This window comes from Podarcis vaucheri (genome assembly GCF_965113315.1).
Source record: "Podarcis vaucheri genome assembly, chromosome: 5".
In the NCBI taxonomy this organism is placed as follows: Eukaryota; Metazoa; Chordata; class Lepidosauria; order Squamata; family Lacertidae; genus Podarcis; species Podarcis vaucheri.
In genome coordinates, this window is record NC_138763.1 from 52,382,094 (window position 1) to 52,397,478 (window position 15,385).

The 15,385-nt window shown below is 39.6% G+C and overlaps 1 protein-coding gene across 35 annotated transcripts in view; it reads right to left on the bottom strand.

Moving 5' to 3' along the window:
- The window catches only part of ABLIM1 (actin binding LIM protein 1), a 219,979-nt gene that overhangs the window by 37,472 nt on the left and 167,122 nt on the right, over window positions 1–15,385 (bottom strand). For 20 of the 35 annotated variants that reach the window (XM_082222596.1, XM_082222588.1, XM_082222586.1 and 17 more), the window contains 3 exons: window positions 10,480–10,557; window positions 6,677–6,832; window positions 397–441 (listed from right to left, as the gene is read on the bottom strand). In XM_082222596.1, the coding sequence (XP_082078722.1) occupies window positions 397–441; window positions 6,677–6,832; window positions 10,480–10,557 (279 nt within the window). The remainder of the gene's footprint in view (window positions 1–396; window positions 442–6,676; window positions 6,833–10,479; window positions 10,558–15,385) is intronic. The other 15 variants (XM_082222587.1, XM_082222612.1, XM_082222605.1 and 12 more) reach the window with 1 other exon arrangement.

The following is a 15,385-nucleotide window of genomic DNA, read 5'->3' on the forward strand; positions in this document are numbered from 1 at the left end:
AAATAAAAGTGCTAGATTCCAATAATCTGAGCATTGCTGGCATTCCCATTCTGCAGATGTTACCAATGGTCCTGTTCCTCTCCATCTCTCTGGTCGTGCACCAGGATATCAGACTCCCCCACTCCTCTTTCCACAATAAAGTTAATAATCAGAAATAAATAAATAAATAAATAAATAAATAAATAAATAGTGTCATGATGTAGAAATCAAACATATTCAGGACTTGTCCAACAATCTCTTATTCAACCTTACGGACAAACACAGGATAATTCAATGACTGCAAGTGAGGCATCAAAGAAACTGACTTCCTCTCAAGCCAACTTTAGCTTTGCATGTTGTTATACCACCACCAAGTCACCTCTGTGGAGTTTGTACTGTCTTTTTCTTTCAACTTACACTTTCATCGTGCACAGGAGAACTGCCATATCTTGAACTCTGAGTCTGTTAAGGAAAGTTTGGGTTCATCATTCTTTTTTGTAAATTCTAAAAAGTTTTTTATCAGAACATAATGCAGAGCAAAGCCTTGAAATTACTAATCTCAGGTGCAGCAGGGTAGCAAAAGGAAATACTCAGGTGGAGTCCAGTGAAAGTGGAATTTCAGGTTGTAAATTTATAGTCTGGGGCTTGACCCTAAAACATCATTTGGTCCATCTTTCTAGTGCTGGCTGTCTACAAAACCATTTTTTTTCTGGGTTTTGATTACTGAGTCTTAGTTCTCTATGTTTTTACAGTGGTGAAGGGTTTTACACCAAAATTCAAGCCACATATAGACTATCACATATCAGCTTAATAAAATGAGATAGTAACAAGCCTCTTGGCCAATTCTGGTGGAATCTATACCCATATAAAAACCATTCTGAAAATGTGTTTTTAAAAATACATTGACTTTTCCATAAGACTCACCATTGCCATCTAGTGTCACATTGTATATTGCACTTAAAACGTTGTAGTTGCAGCTGTATAGCTGAGTCCTCTGTCTTCTGCACAAATGAGCGAGAAGTCTTCCATTAACTATAGCTTCTTGTTTCATCTGTATTGGGATACTATGGTTAACAGCGTCAGAACAAGCCAAGATGTTAAGTGATGCTTGATGTTGGCTGTCCATCCTGGCTTTTTCTGAAACTGTTAGCCGTAGTTTCCAGATTTGAATGAAACAGGAAAATATAGTTAAAGCAAAGAGATCACATGTGTAGCCAAGAGGCTTGTTCATATCTCCATTTATTAAGCCAATATATGATTGTTCAGACAGACCCAGTGTATGTTATGTCCAAGACAGCGTATCTGGGTTCATTTGGAATAGCGGAATTTAAATCTAATAAATTGAAAAAAGAAAGATAACTGGCCTCCAACTTTGTGGGCTAGAAGACATTTTCCTGAGAAAACTAACTAATACTGTTGCACTATTACAAGGTGTATCTATTGTAGTAGGTGTTCCACTGATAAAAGGCACTCTTATTGCCATTTTAAAACATTCCTGTTTACTTAAGCATTTGATGGCTGAAATATATTGTTCCTAGAAACTTTGACATTATTTAGTTGTGCACAGTTGTCTGTTCTTTAATTTTTTTTAAAAAAATATTGTTTTTGTTGTTTTGATGTTTGCTTCCCTGAGTGAAATTTATGATTTAATAAATAAATAAAATAAGGACAGGCACAGAAAGTGCATTATATGTGTGTGCCTTGCAACAGCAACCACAAAGTGAAGTCTATGGGAATGGTTTGTGTAACAGGCATGATTCTAAATCGGGATACTGGCCTCAGATGCTTCGACATTTTCCATATCCATTGTGACGTCAATAACGGCGATAGTATTACTTTAAAGGGAAGCAAGGCAGGACTGAATTCCAAAGAGCTCTAATAAGATTTTTGCTCATGATGGATACAAATACTCAGTCATAATGTTATACAAACTCTGAAGGAATGGAGCTCCAGGGAAAAACTCTAGCTAAGAAGCCGCAGAACTAGTTCCATGATTGGTATAACTCACCTGACCATTAAAAACAGACCAGAGAATGTAGATCTGGAGCCAAAGGATGTCTCAAGGAAGAACTAGGAGAACTGTTTAGTTATTAATCCACCTAAGTATGTTCCTGGTTCAAAACCAGCCGATGACCATGTTAGTCATGTGATATCCATGCTACCATTAGCATAAAACAACTACTATGCAAGTTAATACCAGAAAGAAGCCAAAAACTATTTACTGTTACTATTTACATTGCTTCATAGCAGGATCTACTATCATGACACACATTAAGCACACTAAGTATGTTTTCTGTGCTCCATTGTTGGGTAAGTGATTCTATGCAATCAGCGATCAGATTATACAAAAAGGCATTGCTCCATAAAAAGCAAGGACTAAGCAAGGCAGAAGCAGAAGATAGCTAGAGGTCCTTAGAAAGAAATGCAGCCAAAACAACATTCCTGAAGGAAAGTGAACGACAATTAAATGCATCACAGCAATCATACAAGCAGTAGGCAGCCAAAGCCTCTGTCTTTCCTCATTCATCAGATACAACGGTGTAAGAGAAGCTGTGGGGAGTTTGCAAATAGGAATACAACCATAACATGTATGAACTATACTAAAAGTGTATGTGCTACAATCAAAGACCAACCTTTCACTACCAGCATCATTTATTTTTCGATAACTTTTTGCTTTATTGGCCAATCAGATCCTATGTGTTCATTTCTGAACAAGAAGATTAACTGGTTGGTTTCCACTAGGTGGCACTATGTGAAAACATTTTCCATAATAAGATCTGACAGTAGTAGTTCAAAGACTGAAATATTAAATTCAGTGATCAAACACTTTACAAGAGATAGAGCTTTAAAGGATTTGAATGCTAAGTTGTGGGTTGTTATCCAAATTAACCTTTGTGCCAGAACTGGTGTGTGTGTGTGGAGAGGAGTGAACCTCTCATCACGGAGTCAAATACTGGGTAGAGAATCAAAACAAAGAAAGGACACAAGCTGTAGCTTGGAAGAAATGGACGAGGTAAGTGAGTGCATCCAATCCTTGAAAAAAAGCTCTGACTAGTTATGCTTATGTGCACAAATAATATTCCTGGCTGGCCTAGCTGTCAACTTAGCAGCAACAATGCCTCTGGTCTCTATTCCTTACATTACGGAAAAAGACAAAGAAGATGGCAAAGCAGTTTCATAGCTTAGAAGATGATCTGTTGCTGTTGCAGCTATCCTGACAGCTGTCACATTTCAGAGAAAGTTGAACACAGGCAGGGTGCTTCCAGAGTGACTGCTGTTTGTTCATTTGGGAACCTTGCTTCCATAATGGAATCCAAGGAAATGTATGTGTGGTTCCCAGTCACCAATTCAGACACTGACTGGACCTTCTTGGCTTCAGACCATACTCTAGTCAGCAGGCATGTCCAACAGGTAGATCATGATCTACTGGTAGATTGTGGGGTGTTCTTGGTAGATCCTAGTTGACCTCTGGCCCCTCAGCGATCTCCTTACAAAAAAGCAAAAAAAAAAACAACAACCCAACTTTGGCTTACTAAAAAAAAACCTCAAGCTCCACAACTCTGGCTCCCTAAAAAAAGCTCCCCAACTTTGGGTAGATCACTGCCAGTCTTTTTACGACAATGGGCAGATCACTGCCAGTTTTTTTATACTGTGAGTAGATCGCAGACTATTGGGAGTTGGACTAGTGCAATCCAAATATTGCTCTTTTGTCATAGGCTACATGCAGAACTATAACTGACCAGAGGAGGATTTAGGGGAGTGCAACCAGTTCGCCCACACTGGGCCCCAAGCCAAGCGGGTGCCGCAGTGGATTCTGCAACAATGGTGAATAACGGAAGGCGAGGTGGGGGGTGAATTTCACTGAATTGACTTTTCAGATTTCAAGAGGTACAGCACTTTGTGTGCACATTCCCACTATGTTCTGAGTACTGTCACCTAAATTGCCCCCCCCATGTTATATGTATGAAGGGGCAATGTATAATTGGCTCCACCCCCAATGTCACAATGCTCCTCTCAACCCTTCACGTGTTGAGCATTTTCTCCCTACAGTTTAGAACCCTGAACTTCTGATCATACATTTTCAGTCAGCAAGCTATTATTGGGGGCGGGGGGCGGGGCTTGTTCATCACAGCACAGAAATAAAGAATGCAGTTAATGCAGGGGCGGGGGAAAATGGAGTAAAGCCAAAGTGTCTTGTCAAGTCACATGAATAAATAGTCTTAAATGAGGAGAGATTTTCTGGGTAAATATTTTTTATTCACACATAAAACCTAACATCAGTTTGATATCATGTTTCATTATTGATTTTGCTTTGCAAATATTTACCAGGTTGCTTTTTAGGGAAATGCATAAGGAAAGTTGCCCTCTCCAAAGGTATTTACATAGACCTTTATTTTTTCCACTGCGCAGAAGCTATTGAGGATAATGTTTCTTAAGAACAGGACATGCAAATCTTGCACTTGTGAACATTCTGGATCTAATTCTAATTCTAATATATGGATGTTGCTGTGCACTTCTGAAGTCATTGTAGTTTCCATTTGGAAACACTATCTCTCTCTCTCTCTCTCTCTCTCTCTCTCTCTCTCTCTCTCTCCTGTATCTGGCAAATTAGTGCTTATTTGATTACTGTGTTTTTCTCCATTGAGGAAATGTAGAGACAATGGCTTACATAAGACCAGATACAGCACAATCCTATGATTGTTAATCAGAGATAAGTCCCCTTGTGTTCAGTGGGTCTTACTCTTAGGCAGATGCATATGGGACTGCAGCCTTAGAGATTTTTTTGGAAGAGACAAATTTTAACCATGACTTCCTGGTTCACAGCTCAGTTCCTCAGCACTTAACGCTATACAACTTTCTGAGTTCTTTCTTCCCTCTCCTACCTGTTCTCTGCCTGACAATGACACACACAATGCTCTATTCTAGCATAGCTCTAATTCCTTAGCTTCAGATGGCTACTGAGTTTAGACAGATTGGATCTCATGATCAGACTCAACTTGCTTATCAACCTGAATAATAATAATAATAATAATAATCTGTATATTTATCTCTGCCTTTCTCTCACTCACACACACACACATACATTTTTTTTTTGTTATTATCTGCTCTTTATTGAATATTTCAATTCAGAGCAGGAAACAAAAAAAAAGTAATATAAATATACAGAAAAAAGATAGTGTACAAAAATTACAGGATCCATAAAAGGCTCCTCCAATAAATAGCATACCAACTCTTTGGTTTATGATGATAAAGCAAACAAGGTTAAATAGAAGTGAGGATCAAGAGCACTGATCCTACATTTTTACCTGGCTCTAACCTTTACTGCAAACCCTAAAGGTCAACATGGACTTTCACTTATTCTGTACAATGCACAAGCTAACATTTAGAGGCATGTCCTGCTTCACTGAAAAAAACAAAATGCTTAAAAGAAACATGTGAATACAAGATGTAGATGAAGAAGTCACTTGCCAAAGGCTACCCAACCGGGAAGAAAAAAACCCCTCTTAGTCAAGTACCTTCTCGACTGTATTATTCCACTTTCTAGTACAGTGGTGCCCCGCAAGACGAATGCCTTGCAAGACGAAAAACTTGCTAGACGAAAGGGTTTTCCGTTTTTGCGTTGCTTCGCTAGACAAATTTCCCTATGGGCTTGCTTTGCAAGACGAAAACGTCTTGCGCTTTTTTTTAAAAGCTGCTTGAAGAGGCGCAGTTGCGACGGACCGTGCTTTGCAAGACGAAAAACATCGCAAGACGAAAAGACTCGCGGAACGAATTCTTTTCGTCTTGCGAGGCACCACTGTATTAGCATAAAACAGCCATGATGTTGTCTCTCCACTGCCAGGAGTGCTATGACTCTAAATACCACTTGCTGGAATGCTGTTCATGTCCTGCTTATGGCATCCCATAGGCAACTGAGATTACTGAGCTCTTTTTTACTTTGCATAATCATGCAAATACTCTGTATTTAAAAAACAAAGGCAAACATCTGGAATCGTACAATTGTAGAGTTGGAAGAGACCACAAGGGTCATCTAGTCCAACTGCCTGCAATGCAGGAATTTTTTGCCCATTGTGGCACTTGAACCCATCGCTCTGAAATGAAGAGTCTCATGGTAAACCAACTAAGCTATCCTGGAAGCTCAAACCTGAATGGGGTTACTAAATTAAATATATGCCTTTGTTTCCAGGGCCAGGAGATCTGTGTGTTTTAGCATAGCTCATATTCTTTGGGTCTTAACTTATCCACTCCTGGAATACAACCCTTAAGTAAAAAAAAAGGGTGCCACTCCTACTGAATTAGTACCCCTCTGGTCCCACAAAAGCTCCTGAACTCCTGATGTACACCTTCTGTTTCAAAGTCACATGCTATTAGATAGAACCACTGTGCCTGCTTCATACATGCATTTGGTAACTGCCATGCTTCTACAAGGAAAAGGGGGCTGTAAACTAAATGTGGTCCTTGCAGCTAAAGGCGTTAATTAAAAAGGTAAGCAACAAAGAGGAGCCATATGCTTTCTCATTACAGAAGCCCTCATGCTGCAAAACAAAGAATGCCATCATTTTTTTAAAAGGCCAGAGAGATGTGGAATGTTTGCACAGATCAGCAAGAGGAGCATCAAGTTTATACATCAGGCAGAAGCTAGGCCGGCTTTTAAAAACAGTGCACATAAGAGAATAGGTGAACCCCAGTTCATTACCTCTCCAAGACTCTGCCTCTCCTGTCTCTCCTCGTAGGCGGAAGTGTAGAAGGGCTCATAAGTAATTAGGTCTGGACGCTCAATGTCATAAATGGCCTTGACTTTGGGAATGGCTGCTAAATCCTTATAATCAAGGATCTCATTGTCTACTTTTGCCTGAAGGTCAAAGACAGAAGATAAATTAAACACACAAACTTGTAGATTTTTTTAAAATATACAGTTCATTATTTAGGGACTTTGCTTCTATAGTAGGCTTAAAGAAAACCTCATAGCCTGTCTATTATTTTTCACGGAAGCTACTTTTTTCCTTTGGCCTTATGCATCTTTTTTAAAAGGGTGGAACATTTATTTATTTATTTTGCGTTAAAGCCTAGACTTGGCAATACATCAGTCCCAGTCTGCTATGAAGTCTAAATTCAGCTCTGCCAGTAACTCAGCGGGTAGCCTTTGGGCAGCAACACCCTTATTTTGGATATAGCATTCCTATCAGCAAAACATGCCATACATAAACCAAGCCCTGCCAATGTCTATGTCAAGGAGATGTTGAGAAGAGGAGGGGCAAAATCCTGTTAGAAAAGCTGTGGTTAATTTTTATTTGTTGCATTTAATCACATTTCTATCCCACTCATCCCCAAGAATTCAAAGAAACCAAGGGTAACAGCATAAAAGAAACCTAATTTTTTAAAAAATTATATATGAAATGATTTATTTGCAAAATATTGAAGTATAAAGCAGTCTAAAACAATCCCCCTTCCCCCAGAAGAAACCAGTACAAGTCAGTTTTTGAGAGTTTACCTAAAAATGACTCCACATTGGCTAATAAATGTTCTTCCTTAATAAAAGAACAAATGAAAGAAAGAAAACAAATTGGGTCTACAACAAACAATGAATTGGCTTTTGCTGCATCTCCCTTGGCAGTGAGCTGTGTGTAACCATAGGATTTACTTTATGCCTGTCCTCATTTTGCCCAGCAAACATGGTTAAAATGATGACGTCTCACAAGTTGTCCATAAAAACCTAATGGAAATGGGCATCTCTTAAGCACACCAGGCCCATTTCAGGATTTACAGGTCCTTCTTCCCACATGGTGCACCTTGATAACTTCAGCACACTAAAATATCCATTTATATGTAAGCCAAATTTATATGTTCCATAAATAACTGTTAGTAAACTCACTTAATCCATATTCTGTTTAAAATACCTGTTTTTAGGAGGTAATTTAATTATTATTTGATTTTACACTAATGTTATATATCTAATGTTAGCCGCCCTGAGCTCGACTTCGGCCAAGGAGGGCGGGATATAAATAAAAGTATGATTATGATTATTCCCGATTAAGAATATACGAAACACTGTGACACATTAGGATGCATCCTGATTACAAGAGTACAACAACAAGCGGAGCCCTCCAAAGAAATGCTGTGTGGGTTGTTGGGTGAGTTTAGTCCCCCACACAACCCCCACATTTCTTCCTCTCACTTCCCTTCCCCAGGAGTCATTCTGCGTCTCTTTACTCCTGTGTCTCCCATTTCACACCTACCCCTTTCACCCTCCTTTGTCAGTTGTCGTGCCACTTCTGTCTCCACCTGTCTTCCCTCCCTCAGTCTGCCTCTTTCCCCACCCAACTTCATCACCCCTCCTCCATCTTCTCCTACCTCCTGCTTCCTATACCTAGCTGCATCTTCTCCTACCCCCTTTGGTTTATTCACCTCACACACACCCAGTTTCTGCTTTGTGTTATTGCTCAACACCTTCCACCCAAAGCTGTCTCAGATCCAGCCCCCTACATTCTCACGTCTTTTCATTCATCTCTTTCTTCCTCCTCCTCCTGCATTCGCCTTCAAACAAACTTTGTCAGGAAGCCTGCTGTGCACTCACTGATTCCAACAGGTTTTTACGGCAGTAGGCTGGGTGACTCAGGCACGCACTGTTTTAGCACTGGGGAAGGAAATGAGAGTTTGCCTCCTTTGTACATGGGTGGTGCCATTTTGGCTGCATAAAGACCAACACTCATTCCATGAAGTTGGAATATAGAAGTAGTCAATGCATGGTAAGTATGTTTAGGATTGCAGCCTAGTAGCACAGTTCTATGTCTGCTTTCTAGGAAGTACATCCCACTATGTTCAGTTGGGCTTATTCCCAGGTAAGGGCCCCACCAGATGTCCTTTTTATTGTGCCTTCATGAATCAGCTTTCAATTATCTTTGTGCCTACTTCACTTCTGATCAGCACACGCTCTGTAGCTTCCTTCTGGAAACCCTCAAGTTCTCATACCACAAATATTCCAGTTTATTTCTTGCTCTGTTTTTGTTGCACTATAGCTCACAAGTGCTGCTCCACACAGCAATAATTCAGTAACACTGGGGAAGCACCACAGAACAACTAATAAAGCAGAATGATACAGGGACGGTACAAATTCACGATTAATGCACTATTATTGTATCAATGACAGCTATTGAAAATGCACCCGCCTCAAAAGGTCCTACGTGTGAATAAAATTACAGCTTTAGGCTGCAACCCTCTACATTTTTTTTCTGGGAGTAAGCCCCAATGAACACAGTGGGCTTACTGCACACACAACATTCATATGGTTGTGAGGCTATTGTTACAACACCATAGAATGGAGAGAAGTGTGCCAAATTCTTAAGGTTAATTTGTCTGATTTTAAGTGGAAGAGGGGGAGAGATTAAATGGCTGGGATAATCCAAAACATTTTGTGGGGAGGGAATCAAATATCTGGATAAATGGGAGTAACTGCTGAATATTGCTATTCATGAAGCTGTCAGTAAAAATAATGTTCATTCTTTTTGTCTGTATTACTTGACTTCTTTCTGTCATAGCACAGGCTTACGAAAGCTAGTGGCTAAAAGTATGTTACAAAGAGATGTGCATGCTACTATGTCTTCCTCAAACTTGTTTTGGAATAATTTCTAGCCATAACTGAAATGAGTCTGTGCAACTACAACTTTTAAAAGCCACTTTTGTTGAAGCCCAAGCATTCATGTCTGAACATTTTTAAGCTACTGCGTTTAAGACAAGACATTTTAATTATTCCCTTGTGCATCGGAATAATATATAAAGGTTCCCTAGAACTGCAGATTAGAGGCTATGCAATGTAATGAGGAGCTGACTTTTCCAAATTTGCTGAAGGCTCTGAATCCACCCATTTGAATACGTTGGCTTCACGCCAAAGTGTGCTCTGTAGTTTGAAACTAGCAGTTCATAAAGAGTCCTGATTTAGGCATGTGCCCCAGTTGATATGAACAGAAAGTCCTCTGTCAACTTTACTAGCTGCCATAGCATATGCCAGGCTGTTTCCGAAAATCACAGATCTATGGGTCAGTTGCTATCCATTCTGTATGTTTAAAGCACATCCAACACATATTTAAAATGTCCACAAAGAATTGTGGGGAACATAGCTTGTTAGCAGTGGTGGGAATTGTTGCTCTATGAGGGGGAAACTACTCCTGCTATATATTTCAGCACATAAGCTTGGTGTGACATCCCATGCATGTAAAGAAAGTCTTCAAGCCTTGTTTCTTCTCAGCCACTCAATAAAGAATAGAATGGAATCTGTCAGTTTCAATTTTTACTCAAAGCATATTGTTGGCAATACCTACCACTGGATCAATAACCCGGAAAGTAACATTTCAAAGGCTTTGAAAGGCATGCATTTCTGGCTGAGGTTTCGAGCCTGCCCAGTGAAAACGCTGGAGTTCTCATCTCACAGGTGACAAATCCCAGCTGCTACTTCTCCATAAGGTATCATTAATAAATAAAAAGGTAAGACAAAATTATACTTACATAGATTGAGTGGCCTGGTGAGCCAGGTATACTGGATCCAGGCCTGGAATAAATACTTTCCAAAGATGTTCTTGTAGGCTGTAACAATAACAACAGCAACAAAGAAATAAGCTGCAAAGGCGTGGCTGCATTATATATCCTATTTGAAACACAGAAAAGGTAGTTTTTCAAAAGACCATGTCAACATTTTTTCAATGAAAACCGTAATGTTTTCATCTGGATCTTGTGAAGCAGGCTGGGTTTCTTTTGTGAAGGGGGGGGGTCTGCATTTTGTTGACAGGCAAGAGCTTTCTAGGCATACACAACTAGCAAGGGTAACAGCATAAAACACCAAACCACCAGAATACTATCCTTGTCTATAGTTGGGAATGTTGTTGTTTGAAAGTGTTGGCAGTCAGCTAACATTTGTGGTTAGGGTGCAGAACCTGCCTGCAATACCACACGTTCCACCTAACATTCCTGACATCAGGGATGGGGAAACTATGACCCCTCAGATGTTGTTAGATTACAACTCCTACCATCCCTAACCACCGGTAATACTGGCTAGGACTGATGGGAGTTAAGAGTTCAGCAACTTCTGGAGAGCCACAGGTTCCCCATCTCAGTCTTAGATGAACACCACTATAGGGATATGATGGTTTCAAAGGTTTCAGTGGTCTAGCTATGATCTGGTAACCTTGTTTAGATTATTGCAATGAGGCTGCCTTTAAAGATGGTTCAGAAATTTCAGCTGGCTCATAATGCTAGTCCTTGCCCACTTGCAGTGACCTGAAGTGTGTTTCAAGGCTCATTCCAAGGTGCCAATTTTTTAACTACAACATCTTACACACCTTGGGACTCGAGTAGCTAATGGAATATGTGCCCTAACAGTGTATCAATTAACCTTTATATTAAGGAGGAATCATTACAGATATAGCAGCAACGTGGACAGCTGCAACATGTAAAAGAAATAGCCCACATTGATACAACTTTGGGAAAGTTACAAGATAATGGTAATTTGGTGTTATGGTTTTTAAATAAACCCCTTTCAGACTTTTGTGGCTGAGCTGAGAGCTTGTTTGGACTCTGGCTCAGCACCTGGAGGCTGGGAAGAAGGGTGTGTCAGAAGGAAAATGACTGTATGAGTGTGTGTGTGTGTGTGTGTGTGTGTAACTTTGTATTACTGTAACATTTTTATATGTAACTTGTGTATTTTTGTAATATTTTGTTTCTATTGTTGCTTTTGGTTTTTTGTACACCACTTAGAGATAGTTCTAATTGGTATAGAAATTAAAATCAATCCATCAGTCAATCAATACTAGTCTTCAAAGGGCCAAAAGCTATATAGAAGGCAACTCTACCACATCTCCTGCTAGTGTCCATCCATCTTCCCTCCCACTAAAAGCTTCCAAGTGACATTGTTTATCCCTCTTTCCTACGCTAATTGTTATTTGCATCACATAGATTGTATATTTGTGGTTAAGATCACATGCTATGAACTAGTAAGCTGCAGATTCAAATTGAAGCCCACTCATGAATTTCCTGAACTTAAGTCTGTTTACATAGAAGCAAGTTTTGTTGTATTTTGGGAGCTAGGCTTCCTCCTGGATAAAATGTGCACAGGGCAGCAGCCTGAGCTCTTCTAATGGCAAAACAAGTTTAAGCAATATAAAAATGGAAGGATAATTGTGGTCTAACTGAGCAACAAATAATTGTGAGTGTGATTATTATTTCACTTTTCAAGAGCAACAGCCAATATGGATCCTTTTCTTAGTCAAGCTAAATTTATTTTATTTATTTATTTCATAAAATGTATATGCTACAAGCATGCAAAACCAACCAACCAATCAACCAAACAAACAGAACGAACACTGAGTGTCTATTCAACCATAGCAAAATTAAAATAAAGCATAGCAATACATTAAGTTTTGCAAAAATATGTCAAATAAATGAAAAGTTAATTACTCCAAATGAAAGATCAACATGCAAGAATAGAATTATAAAGAAATGCAAAGCATCCAGCTAAACTGCTATGGCAGTGAGGATTTATCTTCAAAGGAAATTAAGTACTTCCCTCCAACTACGCAATTGTGAGCTTTTTTGTAGATACAAAACTAAGAACATCCTTAAATATTTTGGGGTTTTTTGGGTGGGGGGCAGTTTGACAATGTCAGGGTAATGAGATATTTCAATTAGACTGCTACAAAATCTTTACCCTTGATATGGGGGGCAGGGTTTTCCAGAGTTGCCATCCCAACACACAAATAATGCCTGTTTCACCTATGTTTGCAGCAATTCAGTTTGCATCCTCTTTCCCCAGTACTGCTGCTCTTCCAGTACCTTTTATTTTTCTGGCCGGGTTTTTTCTTCTCTAGCAATCCAAGCCAATCAAGGGCCACTTGGGAAATACAATAACTTCACAATGCCATTTAGTCAATTGGATTTGGCAAGCAGTTAATGACATCACTGAGGGCAAATGAAGCCGGTGCTTGGTATGGGGAGAGAATGTCTCCACTGCCAAGCCAACTGCCATACCTTGGCAACACAGCCTTTCATCTGAACTGGGATCCAAATGTCAATACTGTCTCTCCACATTACTGTAAATGTAATGGGGTGCACATCTGAATACGTATTCTCATCTACAATATGGCACAGTCAGGGGTTGATCAGGATTAAGAAGAATCAGCCCTGTTGTCTTAGCAATGGAGACATTTTGTCTCCCCCAGCAAACAATTTCATGCCCTTTCAAGACTAAAATAAATCATTAAAAGGGAATGCAGTGGTGCTTCGCCTCCTTCTGCCTTTTAATTAAACTCTTGGTGAACTTGTCCTTGTCTCTCACTAGCCAGCAACCAAGGCCAAAGAACAGAGATTGCATCCTGGATGGAAGAGTGCAGTGCGCCCTCCAGAACACAAATATTTCCAGAGTGAGAAGACAAAAAGCAAAGCTAGTTGAATTTCCTTATCTTTTAGAAGAGATTTCCAGTAACAGATCCCTCAGCCTTTCTGTCGGAAGTCCAATTCCCAGCTTTATACAAGCATTTCTTTATTTCTTTTTTATTTATCACATTTTTATCTTCCCTTTCTTCAAGGTGGGGCACATAGCTCTCCCACTTTATCCTCACAAGAGCTAAGTTAGGCTGAGAGACAGCGACTGGCCCAAGGTCACCCAATGAGTTTCACGGCTGAGTGTGGATTTCAACCCATGCCTCCCAGGCCCCAATCCAACACTCCAACCACTACGACATACTGGCCTGTTTTACAATTGGTAAGCAAAATAGGAGTGCTGAGTTGTTGTTTTTAAAATGGGATGCATTTAAATGTTGGGCTAGCAAATTTGTTATCATTTATTTATAAAATAGTTATATACCACTGTATCATAAAAATGTATCACAGTGGTTTACAACATAACTTGAGGTTGGGTACATGATAATGCCAAGGTCGTGGCATGATAGATGGGTAGATAATGCCAAGGTATGGGACAGTTGTATATTCCTGCATCACTGGCAGTTGGACTAGATGAGCCTCAGGGTCCCAACTCTTTAAAAATTCTATGAAAATACCACCACCAAGCAGAACAGAATGACCCTCAGACTCAGTAATCTGGCCACAGCTCAGTGCTGGCTTTCTGCTCAGAGGCAGACATATCAGCAACACCATTTTGTGCTTGTAAGGGGGTGGAGAAGCATCATTAGCGCCTCATGTTTTGTGCATTATACAAACCCAAATTTGGTCTGTACTTTATTATTAAGCTTTCATGTGGAATGATTACGGTCAAAACATTTCAAAAATAATAATAAAGTGGTGGCCTTGTTTTTCTTTTTTTCTACTTCGCCACTGTTTTCTTCCTTGGTCCACCCCTCTGTTTATCACAATTCAACTTTGGTCCCTTACCAGCTTTCTGTTATTTTGACCTTTAGCAAAATGACTGTCTGTAGCTCTGCCATTCAGCATCCCTCAACTTGATCTCATTTGGCTGTTATCATTTTGCATCCATGTGAAAACCTTAAACTTAGCTGACATATTTCTGAACAGCCAGGCTTTTGCATTTAACCCCCTTCTCTATAATTATCAGCTTTCTACATTAATCCTACAATTGCCACCTCTCTGCATAGATTTACAACTCTTCGTTTGACGAGACAACTTGTATTTTAGGACCATTTCCTTAGTTTTAACAATTATACTTATTCAGACCCTCTCCTTCAACCCTGTGGCTCGTTATTACTGAAGGAGTTTTTAAACAATGTTTTTCCAAGTGTTTCCAAATTACCAGATACTCTGAAATTCATCAGGATTTTGCACTTTCCCCCAAAGACTGCTATTCCACCTGAAGAGGATACATTGCAATTGCTGTAAAACAATTGTTTGTTTTGTTTGGCTTATTTCCCAGCCTTTGAACATGAAGACTACATTTGCTGCCATGCTGTCTTCTCAACTACGTCTCTCAACTCTGCAACCCTATGAATACTTATTAGGGAAATTACTTAGAAGGAACCTCTTAGAACGAAAGTAACCTGTTTGTAGGTCAAAACACCAATCAAGGGATTAACACCTCGACCTAAGCTGAAATTCTGCCTTAATTTCAGGTGTAATAAGTACTGCAGAACTTATATTCAATCCCCGCCCCCAAGTTAATGTTGTCAATTCAATAAACCACAGGCGGGGAGCACTATGCATTTGTTTTAGGCAGGCTGGTATATGAAAGATGTCAATGGCCCAGGGAGTTTAATCATCAAAGTACAGCTTGAACACTGCTCATGATGATTGTTCCTCTCTAAATATATGTTATAGCTTTGTGTTTGTTTCTTGCATCAATCTATGAGCCCAAAGCAAAAGGATATTCATGTTCCTTTTGCATGAAGGGCATATTGTGCCATGTGCTGCTACGGTTGCAGCAAGTCGATTATAGCATATACTCTATGAAAAC